General features: G+C 54.6%; 4 protein-coding genes across 4 annotated transcripts; 2 read left to right on the forward strand and 2 right to left on the reverse strand.

The window, feature by feature from the left end:
- Window positions 1-268: 268 nt before the first annotated feature.
- VTJ04DRAFT_8940 (uncharacterized protein) lies at window positions 269-831 on the forward strand (the record flags this gene model as incomplete). Its single annotated transcript, XM_069367432.1, has 2 exons — window positions 269-371; window positions 557-831. The coding sequence occupies 2 exons, from the start codon at window positions 269-271 to the stop codon at window positions 829-831; spliced, it is 378 nt and encodes a 125-aa protein (XP_069215761.1).
- Window positions 832-1549: 718 nt separating this feature from the next.
- On the forward strand, window positions 1550-4954 carry VTJ04DRAFT_8941 (60S ribosomal eL15 domain-containing protein; the record flags this gene model as incomplete). Its single annotated transcript, XM_069367433.1, has 9 exons — window positions 1550-1920; window positions 2104-2247; window positions 2379-2889; window positions 3164-3321; window positions 3443-3455; window positions 3591-3683; window positions 3987-4143; window positions 4214-4448; window positions 4498-4954. 9 exons carry the CDS (start codon window positions 1550-1552, stop codon window positions 4952-4954), a joined length of 2139 nt encoding a protein of 712 aa, XP_069215762.1.
- Window positions 4955-7450: 2496 nt separating this feature from the next.
- Window positions 7451-12507, reverse strand: VTJ04DRAFT_8942 (uncharacterized protein; the record flags this gene model as incomplete). The annotated part of the gene is made up of 5 exons (XM_069367434.1): window positions 7451-8769; window positions 8827-9751; window positions 10318-10519; window positions 11562-12004; window positions 12304-12507. 5 exons carry the CDS (start codon window positions 12505-12507, stop codon window positions 7451-7453), a joined length of 3093 nt encoding a protein of 1030 aa, XP_069215763.1.
- Window positions 12508-16317: 3810 nt separating this feature from the next.
- VTJ04DRAFT_8943 (uncharacterized protein) lies at window positions 16318-16587 on the reverse strand (the record flags this gene model as incomplete). The annotated part of the gene is made up of 1 exon (XM_069367435.1): window positions 16318-16587. The coding sequence occupies one exon, from the start codon at window positions 16585-16587 to the stop codon at window positions 16318-16320; it is 270 nt and encodes an 89-aa protein (XP_069215764.1).
- Window positions 16588-17365: the final 778 nt, after the last annotated feature.

Raw genomic sequence — 17365 nt, forward strand, 5'->3', positions numbered from 1 at the left:
ATGAATCAACATCATCGTCTTGAGTTCGTGGTTGCCTTCGACATGAGAATTTCTTGCGGCGATTATCGGCCCCCGGGAACCGGAAACGATAGGGAGCATGAGCAATTTGACAGATTGTTGCGACAAGCGGTTTGTTGATGACCTAGCAATGGTCATGGAGAAAAACACATGCTGGCCTCGGAAACTCTGGGGTCGGTTGGGGTCCGATCAGGCTAAGGAATCTGTTCTGTCCTTCACGCACGGATGACGACACGCGCGAGACGAGTTGATGCACGACCAAGACCAGAAGACCGGACCATTTTTCGTTTCTTCAGTTGTTCCCCTTTTCTTCTCTTCAGATTTTAATACGCGACCGACCAAGATTTGCCAGAGTTGAAGATGGTACTTTTCTTTTTGTTTGTTTTTCACAAGCTCAGGTTTACTTTTTTCTTTTCTGCTTCACCTTCTTCACGCGTCGGCAATCGGTCAGATTGTTCGCATGATGATGAAAAAGACTTTTTCCTCTTCTTTTCTTCCCCATTTTTACTCTTTCTTCTCTTTTTACGGCCATAGATAGACTACACTCACAGAGAGCAGGGAAAGACGGAGAAAGAGACGGGAAGAGATGGAGAGACATACGCGCGCACACACAAGACAAACAGGCACGGTTTATTTTCTGCAGGGTGCTTTTGCTTTTTGCTTCACTTGGCAGCGGAATGGGAGAAAAGAAAGACGGGCGAGGAAAGAGAAATTATAAAAGAGCGGGAGGGAAGGGGATCAAGGTTACTACTTTGCAAGGTTGATTTGGCTATTTTACTGCTACGATGTCGGGTTCTTGGGGGGAACGACTAGTAGGTATTCTATTCGCCTGGGATCATTGGGGGGATACCAGATGGAAGGTGGAGCGGAGAGTACAGCGAATACAATACAGCAAGGTTTGGCTTTCTTTCGGTTGATCAAGTGAGGTGAGGTGGTTGTCCTGGTTGTGACTTGATGGTTTGGGTGTTTTCATGTCCATATTGTGCCATGTCTGAGTGTTTCTTCTAGGTCCTCGACTTGGAGTCACGGGGTTGCGTTGACTGGATACCTACCAGCCCAGCTCCGAGGTGGATTGTATGTACTTTTCTCGGTGATCGTTGAGAACTACCTAGGCAGCAGGACATCCCTTCCCCAGCTGGAGCTTGGGAGAGTGGCGTGGTGAGATAGCGAAGAATGGAAGGCACGATCCATCATCGCCTTGCGGGTTCAGGTTGTCTGCCTGGTGATGGTGGTTGTTGGGGATGGAAGTTGAGTCGACCTACTGCCTTGGACTTTCCTCTTTCTTTGTACACTCCCATTTCTTCTCTCTTTCTCTCTCTCTCTTTCTTCATCTCTCTTCTTCCAACCTGGAAGTTCCAGATCCCACCAGGTTGCTCTTCTCTCCTCTCCTTCTGGTTTCTGTCCAACACCTCTGTCATCATCACGCCCCTGGTTTTGTCCTCTAATTCTTCCTTCTTTCACTCTCTCGAGAGAACAACTAACGCCCCCACCACCTAAGTATACCTGACCTACCTACCTCCCTAGTGTAACCATGCCTGCCAAGCGAAAAGCCAACCAAAGCACCACCACCGCTGCCACCGCTGCCACAAAATCCCGTGCGCGTGGGTCCAAGACGGCGGCGGCAAAGGCTCGGGAGGTTGGAGAGGAGGGTGAGGGTGAGGGTGGTAGCACTCTTGTTGCTACCGCTACCACTACCACTACTACCAATGCTGCTGCTGCTGCGGCAGCCGCAGCGGCGAGGTCGGTGAAGAGGGCTCGTGGTGCTGCCGCTGCTTCTGCTGGTGGTGGCGGCGGTGGTGTGGGTAAACGGGGCCGCGGTTTGACAGAAGAGGAGGAGGAGGAAGAGGATGGTCAGGAAGGAGATGATGAGGGGCAGGAGGAGGAGGAGGAGGAGTTTGAGATGTGAGTTCCCCCCTTTTCCCCTTCCCTTATCGTGTTGTTGGGCTTGTTTTTGTTTGGTGTATGAGGGTTGGTGATGGTGGATTGGACTGTTGGTTGTGAGAGGGCTGGGTCTTTGGGGGTTAGGTTGGAGGTTGATGGATTGCTTGAGATGAAATGCTGACCAGGCGAATACGGGAATATCAGGGATAAGGCGGCCACAACTACCATCGAACAGCACCTCAGGGAGCAGAACGACAAGTTCAAGGAGTTTTTGCAGGGGTTCAAGGACGAGGTGGCTCAGGGACAGGACAGGGTGTTGGGGGTTTTGGAGCAGTTGAAGGGGCAGATGTGAGTCCACATTATTTTCTTTGTTTATTTTTGAGTTCTTGAGACCTCGATGATCTGGTCGTCAAAATGGTAGATGTAGATGTCGGGTCCGGGTCATCAGTTCCCCAAACTAACTAACATCGACAACACAGTACCGCTCCCTCCAACCTCCCCTCCAACACAGCCAACAGCGATGCCCTCCAAGAAGCTTACGTCGTCCTCCAATCCGACGCCTCCCGCGCTCTTTCGCCTCCTGAGGACAATAACCCCCTCTTCAAGCAGACCCAGCTCCTCCTTCAAGCGAGCCGCGACATCCTGAAGGGCTACCACACCGCGAACAAAGCGTCTGCGTTAGACTCCCTGCCGGTGGAGCTCACTTCCCCGCGCAAGATGTGGCAGAAAGATGAGGAGGGCATGCGGGAGGTGCTTGAATGTGGACGAAAAGTGGGAGAGAAGGCTGTCGAAGGGTGGATTACTCCTGGGTATGAGAAGGGGAGTGAGGGCGGAAGTGACGATGGGGATGGTGATGAGGAGGAGGAAGAGGGGAAGAGGGAGGCAGAGAATCTGGCCAAGGGGTTATTTGAGTGGAGGAAGAGGAAGGCTGCGGGAGAGGAGAGCTGGGGAGAGCTGGCTAAGCGGCAGATGGGTGCTTTGGTTGGGCTGGTGAGAAGGGAGCAGATTGGTTGAGGGGGGGTAATGGAGGAGGAAGATGGGAAGTGAGAGTTGGGGAGTGGATGAGTTGTGTTGCTGCTTGTTACTTGTTACTGTACGTGCTAAGTGGATGGGGATTTGAGTGATGTGGCTGATTGGTGATGCGAATGATGCATTTCGAATTTAATTTGCAACTACCTGGTGTAGTAGATAGCTCGGATTCATGGCTCAAATATCCATGCCAATAAAGCCACGACTTCTACGCTTGTTGACAGGATACCTCCAGTTTCTGGCAATGTACGAGGTGGTGTCGACGGACCAAAGGCACTCGACGGGCTTGAGGTGCCTTCCAGGTGGTCTGTGCTTCCAGGCCGTAGACAGATATGGGGCATTGCCGTGGGGCTGCCAGCTGGAGAGGTTCTGCCAAGAATATTTCCAAATCAGGTTAGTGCCTTGGCACAACTCGTTAGGGCTTTCGTTTTCCACAATCCACTGCGACTCCGAAATTTTGTCTCCTCGACTCTCACGAACTTCGGCGGATTCCCTCGACATACTAACCAAACAGGAATTCGAGGCCGGTGCGTACAACCCATTCCTTACGACGACAACATCTTTGCTCCCCGCTGCCATTCATTTCCATTTCTCTCATTTCTCTGCTCGATTGGTTGGCAACAACATCAAAAGCTGACTTGCAAGCGGATTCCTACATACAGGTCAAAATGGGTGCCCTTAAGTACCTCGAGGAGCTTTCGAAGAAGAAGCAGAGCGATGTCGTTCGCTTCCTTCTTCGGGTTCGCTGCTGGGAGGTCAGTTAACGCACCCTTCGATTTTCGAGACATACTGTGGACGGCTGGACTCGCTTTTGGTTGTTGGTTCCTCTTCGACAACGACGACGGAAGCCAGAAAAGTCGATCCTTTATCTCTCTCTCTGAGAGCCCCCTCGGGCTGGGTTGATGGATCAGGCTTCTCTCTTTTGACTCTGCTGCTGCTGATGATGCTTCTGCCGCTGTCAGTGGAGGAAAAAGCGTCGGTCATGGAACCACAACCATTTGTCGACCCCGTTCTTGCTATACACTCGTTGAACATTTGCTGAGAGTGCATCAATATAGCTCCGCCAGCTGAACGTCATTCACCGCGCCTCGAGGCCCAGCCGCCCCGACAAGGCTCGCCGCCTCGGCTACAAGGCCAAGCAGGGCTATGTCATCTACCGCGTGCGTGTCCGCCGTGGTGGCCGCAAGAGGCCTGTTCCTAAGGGCGCCACCTATGGTTCGTTTTCCCTTCTTCTTTCCTGACGCCGAATACTCGATCGATCAGATTTCCTGACCCCTCCACACAGGCAAGCCCACCAACCAGGGTGTGAACCAGCTCAAGTACCAGCGTTCGCTCAAGGCCACTGCCGAGGAGCGCGTCGGCCGCCGCTGCGCCAACCTCCGCGTCCTCAACTCGTACTGGATCAACCAGGACTCGACCTACAAGTACTACGAGGTCATCCTCGTCGACCCCCAGCACAAGGCCATCCGCCGCGACCCCCGCATCAACTGGATCGTCAACCCTGTCCACAAGCACCGCGAGTGCCGCGGCCTCACCTCGACCGGCAAGAAGTCGCGCGGTCTCAACAAGGGCCACCGCTACAACAAGACCCGCGCCGGCCGGAGAAAGACTTGGAAGCGCCACAACACCCTGTCCCTGTGGCGCTACCGGTAAACGGAGCAACCGGGTCGGGTGTGATGAAAAATGGTGGATACAGCAGCAGCTACTCGGACGGCGTCCTGGCTTTGGTCCTGGTTCTGCGGCTCCTCCTGGCTTTCTTGTTCGCTACGGGAGCATGGTGGCAGCAGCATACGTCAGTAATTCCAGCATGGCACAGGCGCAAGGCAACTTCTTCATACTCGAGACGATGTCGTGCCCGCGTCCGCAGCAGTTGTTGTTGAGAGGTTTGGCGAAGGATGGAGAGGGGGATTCGTGCTTAGCAGAAAAAAGGAAATGGAAATGGACACAACAGGTGCTGCTTTCCTCATGGAGGGGCTTCTACCCAGATGATAATCGTCCTGCCGTCGAACTGACGTCTTTGTTATGAAATGGGCATTGTGATTGATTCCCCGGCGTGAAGTTGGGTTTCTGAAAAAGGATTCTTCTTTTCCGTCTCCCAATGGCTTGCATGGCTCCCGCTTCATTGTTGTGTCAGTCTCCAATGGTGTTTGTGATGTGTCTTGGCCCTACCTTGCTTGCTTCCTGGCCCGAGATGTGTTGATGCAAACCTTTGTGATTCCGTTTGTTCTTTGGGTTTTGGCCCCATGCTATGCCGTCTACAGCGGCCTCCTCTCAACCTAGATGGCCTCTGCGCCTGTTTGCTTCTCCTTCCCGAGTTACGTCCTCCATGTTCCCGGGGTCTTTGCTCACTGATCACACTGGTGCAGCCAACGTCGGCCAGAGAAAGTCAAGTTTGATGACGCGAACGAACAAGTGAGCCAGCCACAGGTGGATGAGGTGGTCAACCACCCACCCCAGCCAGTTCAATTCCCCAGAGTGAGAGAAATTTGGTGCGGAAAAATAGGTTAAGTATACTTCTCATTTGCCCTACTGCTGCTTTCTTTGCCTTGTCTGTTGTCTTTGGCTCGCTCCCCCATGAGTTCCATTCACGCACAGACACACACATCCGAATTTGACCGGGACGAAAACGAAGATAATGTAGGTAGACAACTGAAGACTTATTAAGCCCCTTTCTTCATCTTCATGATGATACCTGCTGCCTGTCCGGCTGCTGTCTGCTGTCCTCCGCAAATAAACCCCCCTTGTTGGTAAAGAATAAAAAAAACCATCGCAATGTTGTTGTTGCTGCGCTGTGCTGCGCTGTGCGGCATTGCACACTGGGGCTGAGCAGACAGAAGAAAAATGGGGAAGAAGGAAATAAACAACATACAAAAGAGCAGCAAAGCGGAGGAGTCGCCGCTGCCGCAGCAACTGCCCGAAACAGGATTTGGTATGGTATGGTATGAGAACCACCACCACCATCAACAAACAACACACCCCCCGGAAAATCATCAAATCCCTTCCACATCATCACATCCCATGCTCTTCTAAGAAAGCTTCAATCACTGCCCGTCCAACCAACCAAACCACATTCCCCAACCGAACCATCCATTTATCCATCAACTGACCAAGTCCATCCATCCTCCCTTCATCCTCCCATCCATCCATAACCTTCCTCCAGCCCGTGTACACATTCCGTTCCATTCCGTCCGTCCAGGTCCCAGAGAGCAGGCGGATTGTCGAATGAATTGTATGTATTGTCGTATTGCCGTGGCCGAGAATGTTGAGAATCGAGGATCGAGAGTTGAGAAGAGAGACCTTGGTGATGATGATGAACATGACAATGAGGTTGTTGTTGGTATCGTGGTGGTTGTTGGTCTCATCAAGAGACGTTGAACAAGGCAAGTAGCTAGCTGAGCTGGGGTGGATGTGTTTCAAGACCGCCGAAGGCCGAGAGAGGAGGGACGAAATGGGGCGCGGTTGTTGTTGTTGTCGTGGTCGTGAACCAAATCGTATATTGTCCTTTCGTCTTTGATCTTCCCAGCAAGCGGAGCCTACGTTCAGAAGAAGGCCTGGTTACGTTCTGCCCGCCGATTCCGCGACGCCGCGACACGCAAATGCCGCGACACGCAAATGCCGCGACACGCAAATTCCGCGACAAAGTCCGAAAGAAGTCAGAGACCCAGATCGATCGGTGAAATCACCGCGACGTGTGTCCGAAAAAGTAGTAAGATGCCGTTCGCCGAAAGCAGCGCCGCCTCAATGAGTCCAGCTGGTCTGTGTCGCTCTCAAATTGGCTGGGCTGGCTGGCTTGCTTGCCCGAAGGAGCTGCCGCTCGCCGCTGCCAATAACCGATGGTAGAGGGTTGTGATGGGAGAAATGTGGTGACACAGAGAATGGATGAGGTGTTGCTGGGGCAAAAACGACATGATCGGAAAATGATCGCGGGTGAAGATGATGATCGGGTAGTAAATCTTTGGACAAGATGCGAGATACTGTCGAGGGGCGGGGGATCTCAACGAAAAAAACTCATCGCAAGGTGAAGTGGGGGAAAATTCAAACACACACACACACGAAAAACTAGGGGAGTGGAATCACAAAGGGGAAAAAAACAAGGGGTAACTTCCGAGCTGAATAGTGTACAACAAAGCAAATTCCCTATCTCACTACCTGTCGAGACGCGTTGAGAACGAAATCTCGAAGATGGCCGAGGAGGTGTTGCTTAAGCTCGAAGAAGCTCAGATGCCCGTGAAGTGTGGTGTCGTGCCGTCGAAAGAACCGGAAACCCTGGACAAACCCCGTTGTGCCGTGTCATCGCGCTAATGATAAAACACCGAGAGAAGTGGGAAAAGAAAACAATGTCGTGACGGTCGTAGCAAAGTCGTCGTCGACGACTAAACCTTCGGGCGTGGAGCAAACCGCAGTCCGCGGTAGTTCGCGGAGGGGCGCGACATGCGCGAGAGAAACAGGACACAACGTCGCGGATGAGAAGCCCACGACAGACAAGAGGCTCCACAACGAAGGGTGGGCATACGCCCTGTGCTTAGACCCACTGAGGGTTCTCGCCGTTCTCCGCAGCACCAGGAGTGCCGCGCTGAGGCGAGGGGTGCTGGCCGCGAGGAGGAGCTTGCGCCGGGGGGGACTGGTGGTCCTGACGAGGCGGGGCCAGGTTCACCATGGGCATGATGCCATGGCTGCTGCCAGTGCCGTTAACGCCGTTGGTGCCGTTGGTGTAGGCACCACCGGCGATCGAGTGGCCGGCCATGGCACGGAGGCCATTGGGAGTACGCATCGAGATCTGGCCACTAACCGGATCAGTCGGCATGGTGGGAGTCTGAGTAATCGGGCCACCAGCGCGAGCCTCGGCATTAGCGCGAGCATCGAAAGTCTGGATCTTGGCCTGAATGCGGCGACCATAGGGAGTAGCGCGGATGCTGGGCAGAAGAGGGCGGATGGCTTCAACCAGGCGCTGCTTCGCATTGAACGGGGCGTAATCCAGGGCCGTCTGAATGACGTAATTGCCGAAGGAATCGCGGAGGAGACGATCGATCTCGCCAGGAGCCAGGAGCTCGTTGACAATGCGCTCACGAGCAGACTCAGAGGAGCAGCGGAGGCACTTTTCAACCACGTTGGACGAGAACTTGTGCTTGGAAAGCTGGACGATGCGGCCCAGGAACTGCTGGACAAGAGGCTCGGTGAACGACTCCTCATTCAGGTCGATAATATACTGAACGACGTAGTTGCCGAAGGGATCTTGAACCAGAGCCACGGCGTTCTCGGTGATGCGCTCGACGAGCCAAACCTTCTGCGAGCCGTCGGCGTGATCGATGCAGCGCTGCAGGACACAGCATCCGTGGCGATGAGTACCAACCTCGATGCAGTGGTTGCCAACAGCATCAAAGATGAACGAAGCATCAGCAGCGCTGAGCTTGTTCAGGCACTTCTGGATGACGTGGTTGCCGTTCAGGTCCTGGATGAGCTCCACAACCTGGTTACGGAGGGCCTCAACGATCAGGTTGATTTGAACTTGAGTCGTCACGTGCTCGATCATCTTCTGCAGGGCGCGGGTTCCATGCTGGTTCAAGGCGATGGAAACGAGGCTCGGGGCTGCGTTCTGGATCAGGACAGTGCGCTCCTCATCGTTGCAGAGCTCGAGAAGTTTCTGGCAGAGATAGTTGCCGAAGGGGTCGGTCATCAGTTCCACCACATGCTGGTTGGTCTCAAGCCAGATCATGTGAATCTGCTCGGGAATGCGGTTCTCCAGCTGCTTCTGCAGGTAACGGCAGCCGTGCTGATCTTTGCACAGAGAATAAATCGAGCCGCCGACCTGCTCAAGCGGGAGGTTGTTGTAACGGGCCATGGCTGGGATTCGGTTAGTATGTGCAGAAGTCGCAAAGCAAATGAATGATGAAAACTTACCCTCGTTGTCCATCTGACGACGGCTCTGGATCACACGAGCCTGGCTGTCGTTATGCTGAGGACGCGATGTCGAAGGCTGGGCGTAGAGGGGGTTGTAGCCTGTGAAAGCCTGAGCAGGCGGGTAGACGGCCGGAGCACTGCCGCTCGCGATGGACATGTTCTGCATCAGCATAGGCAGAGCGTTGTAGGCGGCGGGCGGAGCAGGCGCCATGGGTGGATAGCCGGGAGCAGGCGGATAGTAAGGGTACGGAATGGCCGGGCCGGCAGGCGGGGCACCCGGAGCTCCAGCCGCAGCCTGGGGCTGCTGAGGCATCTGAGGCTGGTTCATCGCAGGACCAAAGGACGGAGCGCTGGCGTGCAGCGTCGAGGTGATGGACGGGTAATTGACCGTCTCGCGGGTGCTGGGAACAGCAGAGTCCGCCGACATGTCGCGCGAGTGGCGGCCAGACACGACGCTCGCAGGAATGCGGCCCATGTTGGCATTATGGTTGTTCAGGTGCTGCTGAGCATGATGGTTTGTGTTGATGCCCAGGCTAGCTCCGCCATTGGAGTTGCCACTGGTCGGGATCTCACCAGCAGAGTAAGACTGGGGGAGCTTGGTGGGCGAAGCGACGACGCGAGCGCCGGGCGAAGACATGACCTTGGAGACAGGAGAGTTCACAGTGCCCGAGGGAGCACCGGCGTCCTGAAACAGCTTGCTGCCATCAATGGAGTGGCGAACATTGGCGGTACGAGAATTGCCAGACGAGCTGGCCTCAGAGGGCGAACCGACACCGGCACTGCCGCTCAGGTTGTTGGTCGTCATGGCTGTGAAACCCTGCTTGTGACGGCTATCGGTAATGCTGGCCCAGCCACTGGTGGACTGATGGTTGTCAGGCCAAGTAGTCTGAGGATAAGTCGTGTTGTTGTTGGTGGACGGAGAAGTCTTGTTTGGTGGTGAGAAGGTTAGAAGCCTGAGCCAAATCGGTGGAAATGAAAACAAAAGTCAAAGTCGTGTGAGGCGACAAGAAAACCGATCGGTGAAAATTTTACAGGAAATAACAGAATCAAGAGTGAGAATAGGAAAGGGGAACAAAAAGCGAAACCTGCGACCCGAGGGAAACAGGAAACGACAGAAATACCGGGTATCGTACAAGATGTGAAGAATCCGTTGGCGGCGATGTGAGATCCAAGCCAAGGAAGTGAGAGTTCAAGGGAAATGTGAAGGTGAGAGTGAGTGAGGATGGTGGATGTTGGTTGTTGGAGTGGATGTGTTTTGGTTTGAGAGGAGAACGCGTGGGGCCGAAAAATCCAAGTTGAGACGAACAAAAAAATGAAGTGTCGCGACTCAGTGCGAAGACGAAAAAAACTGGGCCAAGGTCGAAAACTTCCGACCGACCAGGAAGATGAAAATTACGACCAACAACGTGGTCGGTGAACAAAAAATGAAGAAAGTCGAAACGAGCATAGAGAACGCCGAATCAACGCCAAATGTGAAGGGAACCGACTTACCATGCTGGAATAGGCTTGTTGGCGGAATAACGATGAGAACCCGTCGGACGAGTTGACTTGGGCCGCCGGGGTTGTTCTAGTAGTCTCTGTTGAGCTAGAATCTTCGTCGCCAAACAGGAAACCTGTCGTGTTGTTGCTGTCTTCGAGAAGTTCTGCGAGGTAGGTCCGAGATCGGGTCACCGGCATAGAGTACCGGTTAAGGCTGGAATCAATTGATGGTCAGTGACTGACTCAAACTTGAAGATTGTGAAGTAAGTCGGATTGGAAGTGAGAACAGTACTGGCTGGAGATGTAAGAGGTCGAGTGGCTAGAGAGAGGTGACGATCGCGATCTTCACTCGGGTTGTTTACGTTCAACAACTAACTTGGAGTGAACGTGGTAGAGTGAAGACGCTTTGAGGCGCAGGGTGGTTTGAGGTGAAGGAAGTAAGAGAAGGAAGATGTAATTGGGGTCGAGAGGGGAAAGGTGAGGAAGAAGGGACTTGGGTCGAGGGTGGGAGAGGAAAGGCAGGATTTTGGGTTGTGGGAAGGAAGAGGAAGAAAGAAAGTGTGCGAGAGGGAACAGGATTGTTTCCTGAGGCAGGAATTGGGGAACTCACGCCGCAAGCTGCCGATTTCTGCTCCGAAGAACAAAATAACGGCTGTTCAGCGGATGGGAAGGGAGATGACCGAGAGGTGAACGGAGAAGAAGAAGAAATTTGAGTCGAGATGTGAAGGAAGTCGGTTTGTGGGAGGGGTGAGGAGGAAGAAAGAAATTGTGTGTGAGAGGTGAGAGGATTGTTTGTGTGGGCAGGAATTGCGAACCTCACGCCGAACGCCGCCGAATAATTGTTCCGAAGAACAAAATCCCGACTATTCAACGGAAGGAAGTATTGTTCAGAGAAGAGCTATTGTGCTCAGATGAATGGGATGTTGGGATGAATGGAGATGGGATGAGGAATGAGAATGGGAAGCAGGGAGGTGTGGGAGTGAGGTAAGGTTGGGGAGAGTAAACACGCGTTGACCAGGAAATCTCGCAGGCCAAACATGTCAGGACCCAACCGCGTTTCGGATTTGATCAAGTGACAATGGTTGTTGTTGATGTCTCTTAGGTTTGTGTAGTTGATGCCTCTTAGGCTCGAGTTTAGGTATGAACGGAGGGCACTACCCCCATGTCCATTGACACTCGCTCACAACTCGACCCAGCTCCCTTTCACAAGGTTCAAGCAACGCCAGATCCGACAAAAAGAGACAGCCATCACTTACGCATTTGTTGCCCGGTGACTCGTGGGATCCTGCCGAACAGCCTCTTCCTTCTCGTCCTCGTCACTGTTCCGGCGCGAGCCTGGCGTTGAGCGGGAGGGGGTGTCGTCAAAGGGGAATCTCGAAGGCAGAGTGCCCGACAGTGGTGAGGTAAGGAGAGAGCCCGATCGGACCGGGCGGCTAAAGATTCCTTGGGGAGATGTGAGGCTCGACGTGGAATAGCGGTTCGGCCGGGAGAAGATGGACGGAAAGCCCGAGGAATCGCGGTACTCTGGAGGCGTTGTCGGCTCGGATTGATGGCCTCCAAACCGGGCAGCCAGGTCTTCCTGCATCTGTTGGAGCTCGCGCTCTTCCAAGCGCTGCTGGGCGTCCAGCTTGTGGATTTCGGCCTCGAAGCGTCTCCTATGCTCGCGCAGCCTCTCGTAATCCATGCGTTTCTTTTCCAGCTATGGACAATGTCAGCTAATGCCGTTCCCAGAGCAAGCCTGCAAATTGCCAAAGAGCATCGACCGCCGTATCATCATGATGCACAGAGCATCAGTCTCAACGGCGGTCAATCACCCAAGGAGAGGCATACCAGCTGGACTTTATGCAACGCCTGTTTAAACAAACCGTCAGCGCAAGTCCAGGCCAAGCATGGATGGGTGGTCCAGCTCAGGTAGGCAGCGCCTTCAGTGTCCGCGCTGTCGCCCTCCCCAACTGGACGTCCCCTTCCGGCACCGAGGGAGAATAAAAATCAACATACCGAAGTCTGTGCAAAGTCTTGCGGCTCAGGAGGCCGCGCGGTGATTGTAGGAATGGAAGGAAGTGTTGGTACACGGCCGGAATCCGTGGTGAACCGGCGCGGCAGCAGAGAGGAGCCATTGCGGTTAGGCGACGCGAAGACGTCGTTGACATTCAGGGGAGGAGGATCGGCCCGAGGGCTCTGCTGGGATCGGAAGAAGTCCATGGTGTCGTGGTTCGTCGGGGTCGGCGTCGCCGCCGCTGCTCCTGCCCTCTGTTTCTACACAATCTCAAACAGGCTTCTTGGTACACGGGGCGGCGCGGATGGGTGCGCGCGCGAATTGGACGGCGGGGGAGGGGGAGGGGGAGTCTATAGATCTGTGGGATGAATTGCGGTCAGCCATGTGCTGTTCTGCTTCCCCTTCCCCGGCCTGAATCGACGGCGTGGTGGTAGCAGACAGATGTTCAGGGGCGACCGTTGAGAAGCGTCGTGGTGACAGCGTCAGGAGCTTCCACCGAGAAGTTGGGAGCTCCCGTTGTTGTCGTTGTCGCCTCAACCTTCTGCGCCCAATGTCGCCTTGGTCACTATGTCGCTCACTCCAGCTCCCTCCCTTCTGCGCTTGTTTTTTCCACTTGCGACGTCGAGCTCCACGGTTTGCGCACCCAGTGCGGACATGCAACTCGACTCGGGCCTCGACGATGGTCTCGGGGAGCTCCTCTCGTGTCCCGGCGGCCGCGGCAAAACTGGAACCCAACCAGGGGACAGCAATGGACAACTAACCTAGGGAAAACAAGAATGTGTTGGCACACGCAATGCGTCCTGGAAACCCAGGGGCCGCAGCAAAAAAGAGGAGGCAAGACGCCCGTAAGTAATACACACACAACAACAAAAGAGCGTGAGGATGGAGGAAGAAGACAGCAAAGTCACAGAGAGACCGACTGAACGGGAGCAGATCCGAGAGAGGGTGCCGCCCGCCGTCTGGCTAAGGTGGAGGAGGTTTGGTTCAGGTTAGTTAGTTGGTACGGGAACCCCCCCTCCCTCCTCCTCAGGTCCCTCCCCCTGCCAGACACACCCCAGTTCGGTACCCGCATGCGCTGGAAGCTCAGTGGACAGCACCCCTGGCACAAGTTCGGCTCCATCTGAAGAGGTGGACTGGACGGAAAACGGGCCCTGGAAACTGTGGAGCTCCATGGCATGCGCACGCACATGGGTCCGGGATGTGTGCAGTGTGCAGTGCAGCGGCGTCGAGCGCGGGAGGTGACGGGTGACGGGGGACCTGAGGTTAATCCTACTAGCAAGGAAAGAGTTCTTAAACAAATAAGAATCAAATTACATAACAGGGATATTAGAATAGGTGACGTCCACTCGGAGACCGTCCAGTCTCTCCCGTCCTCTCACAAGAAGTGGAAGTTGATTTGATGTTCCAGTGCCAGGCTGGCATTGCTGCTCTTTCCTCTCGTCGCCCCAAAAAAACATTTCTTTCTCGATTGGGCTGCTGCGGGTCTGAGAGTTGCTCGTCGCTCTTTCCCATTGCGTCCCATCCATCACCACCCCTGCTTGAGTGGTTGGAGAAGGCACAACCCAGACGGGGCGTGTTTCTGCAGCGCAGATGCAGCGTAGGGCAGGCGCTACTCTGTAGGTGCCTCAGAAACTGCAGGGATTACTTTGAACGACCTGGGACGGCAAGAGGGATTCTTTCTGACCAGCCCCAACCAAATGGAGAGGAAGTCAATCTGGGAAGAGTCGCCTTGCAGAAGTGCACCCGACAGATCTAAGTCGGGTGATGGCGATGGAACGGAGAATACCTGAACTGAGCATCCAAGTCATATTCTCGCCCTCAGACTGTGACATGCATGCGGCCTAGCGTTTCCAGCGCCCTCGACGCCTCAATCGGCGCACGAGGAAGAAACAGAAACTACGGAATAATACCAAAGAGGAAACCCAACCTCCACGACGTCAATCCAGCCTCGAAACGAAACAAAGTCGGGGTGGCGCAACCTCAATGGGCCTGACACAGGGCGGACGAGCCCACCGCACGCTGCGTGCGCCCTCAAAGCTGCCAGCCGGCGATGAGGTTGCATTCCTCATCGCTCGTTCGCTCACTAACTTGACTGGTCTGTTTCTTGCTGCCCAAATTGAACGGGCCGCGCCAACCCCGGATTTTCCTGACCCGGCCGGATTTCGCCTCGCGGGATGGTACAAAGCTGCAGTTCAGTCCAGTCATCCACTTCAGTCCAGCATGCTTGACCTTGTCTGATGCGGCGACGGGAGAAGCAGGGACACTTGAAACACAAAACTGCTTTGGTTCTCTGGGACTTGGGTAATACATACATTTGGTGCAGGCGCCTCTAAGAGAGCCGGAAACCTACAGCTTACATAAGACAGCTCTGCAATCCCTCCTCTCAACGGCCGAAGCGGCCATTCACCGTCGCCACATATACAGGAGTAATTGCCCCCGAGTCGGGATGAGACGGGACCGTAATGGAGGGGAGGGCTGAGCCTTGAAATAGCAACAACAAGCAGCAACATAGCAGGTGATCTAAACAAGCAGCGGTGAAGAGACGGAAGGTCTGTAACGCTGACACGGAGGGAGGGTTGTGTCGGAGCGAACACCTGGAAGTTTGTTCTCCGTCCCAGCCAGGGCTGCCCGTTCCCTCGGCTTCCTCCGCTGCGTTGTTAAGGACCGTTTGCGGAGGCCGGGGAAGCGAAACTGCGGCCAGTCTTCGACCAGGCGGACGACACTCCGTCTCACGACGCTAATCACTACCTGAAATATCCAAGCCTCGGGGAGAGTATTGAATGGAAAGTAGGCGTCTGCAATATGTCGCTCATCTTTCCCGCCCTGAGCTCTCGCCCTTGCGTCTTCGACGCCACCTTGACAAATGCTCGAGTTTGACACTGGTGGGTACGTACGTCGTCCAACAAGATGCAAGCCCCTCTGAAATGCTTCATGTTGAGCGAGAGGGGGCATGAATGAGGGGGCTGAAGTGCGGCGGGCAACACTCTCCGCCGTCTCCACCGCTTCGCTCAATGGACTCCCCGTCGGAGCTTGAAGATGGGAGAATAAAAAAGATCCATTCTAATGGTCCTAAAGACCCGGGGAGATTGACCAGCCCGCTTCTGATTGAGCCTTCAGAGTGGGATGGCACTCTAGAGTCACAGCCCCGGGCCTTGAGATGTTTGTTTGACTCGACTCTTACAAGAAACAATACCTCAGTTTGCTGTGCCGAACAAACCAGCCCCTCGGCCGCGCATTTAACCGGGTTTGTTTGAACTCTGAATAAGGAACGAAGCAGGTCGATGGGGGTACCCCAAAGCCTCAGACACCATGTGAAATGCCTCCGAAGAAGACGAGGCGGATTGATGCTCTCGACTGGTCCTGGCGTGGTTGAGAGTTCAATAATCAACCTCAGGAAGGCCATTCTTCTGACATTCTTGAGACAGCTACTACTACGGACTATCCATTCTCGGCGCCCCGAATGACGCTGTGGTAGCACAAGACACAGAGATCTGTACTCAATAAACCGAGGCTTGATCTGTGAGGAGGGTCGACAACCCTCAAAGACACCATCAAGAAACCAACTCCCTCTGTGAATTCCGTCATTGGAAATTGCCTCGTCCCTCACCATGTGAATTGCTCTCTTCCCCCGCCTTCGAACGGGCCACAACCCCTCATTGAGCGTTGCAACGAGTTGAGTGGAGCTATGAGCGAGCGAGCGAGCTATTCTCGACACACAAGGCTAAGAGATGAACCAGATCGCGAACGCGGGAGTGACTTGCTTTTGGCGGGTAACCCCAGAGTTTCTCGGCAAGGCCAAGCCATCTGGGGAAGCATGTCATCATCGTGAACATAACGGTTCGGAGAAACGTCCATGACCTACCTGACCCAGCAAAGCACAAAAGTCCGATTATACCCGCAGCACCCGACCCGCCGAGTTTATTGCCTTATTACGCACGGGACTGGCAGCAATCGCGTGGGAGGGAGGGACGGACGGACATCCAGGTTGGTGGGAATGGAGTGAAGCGGCGCTAAAGCTAATGTGCTGCAGATGGATCGCGCAAGACCCCACGTTTTCTGCTGCCTGTGCCCGACCCGAGGAGGAGGAGGAGGGGGGAGGTAACGTAGGGAGCAGCATGTGGATGGACGGTTGTGGAAGGGATGACGTCTTTGCTGCTTCTATCTATGGACGGGGGGTGAAGACAGTTGATGAATTGACTGTCCTCTTGATCCGCGGCCGAGGAAGAGGGCGCGCAAGACACCATCGCTCGCTTGATCAAGATCCTCTGGGTGCAAAAAGAGGCCATGGTGGCGAGCCTTGGCCAATCCCTATCACATGACATCACCACTCTTGCTGTGATATGAAATGACATGTCATTTCACCCACCAGCCGTCCATACCAAGCCTCATGAAAGGAGGGGAGGGTTCGTGTTGTTCCGAGGGACGGGTTCCTCATCATCCTGTCCCAAGCTCCGAGCCTCACTCAGGTCAGCGAGTGCTCTGAAGAGCCCCACCCCTCCTGAACCGGTCATCTGCAGGGTTGAGGACTGCGCTGGATGCCATTGTCATTGTTCCAAGTTGACGGCCTGAACAAGACCTTTCGACACAAAAGTCGGTGAGGCTTCAGCTTCTTTCCCCGAGATCTGCGATGGTCCATGCGCTTGACTCGGGCTTCGAGATCTGGAGCATGATGGACATGGGAACCAGGTGTCATCAATGAAGGTTCCCATTCTTTCACACGGGCACAGCCGTGGGGAACCCTGCCTGCACAGACCGCCTGCCGACTCCAACGAGCAAAGCAGGGTAACGATTCCTCGGCAGTTCCCAAGGATTTGGATACCTGAAGTGGAGTGTGGTGAAGAGGGTGAGGATGATGATTGTTGCTGACTCGACAGGTCGGTTGCTTGCGAGCCCAGGTGAGCCTCGATTGAGTCCAGCGCGTCCACTGTGCGGAGGACACACACCTCAGCCCAGGGATGCAGGCGTCTGTGAGTCAAGAGCAACACTGCGGCACACCGCTTTCTCTTTTGGGAGCTGTCCCTCATCTCCAACATTCGCTCAGCAGCTGCCAAAGGGCTCAACCGA

The sequence above is a fragment of the Mycothermus thermophilus genome (assembly GCF_041956435.1).
Source record: "Mycothermus thermophilus strain CBS 625.91 unplaced genomic scaffold VTJ04scaffold_6, whole genome shotgun sequence".
NCBI classification, from domain to species: domain Eukaryota; kingdom Fungi; phylum Ascomycota; class Sordariomycetes; order Sordariales; family Chaetomiaceae; genus Mycothermus; species Mycothermus thermophilus.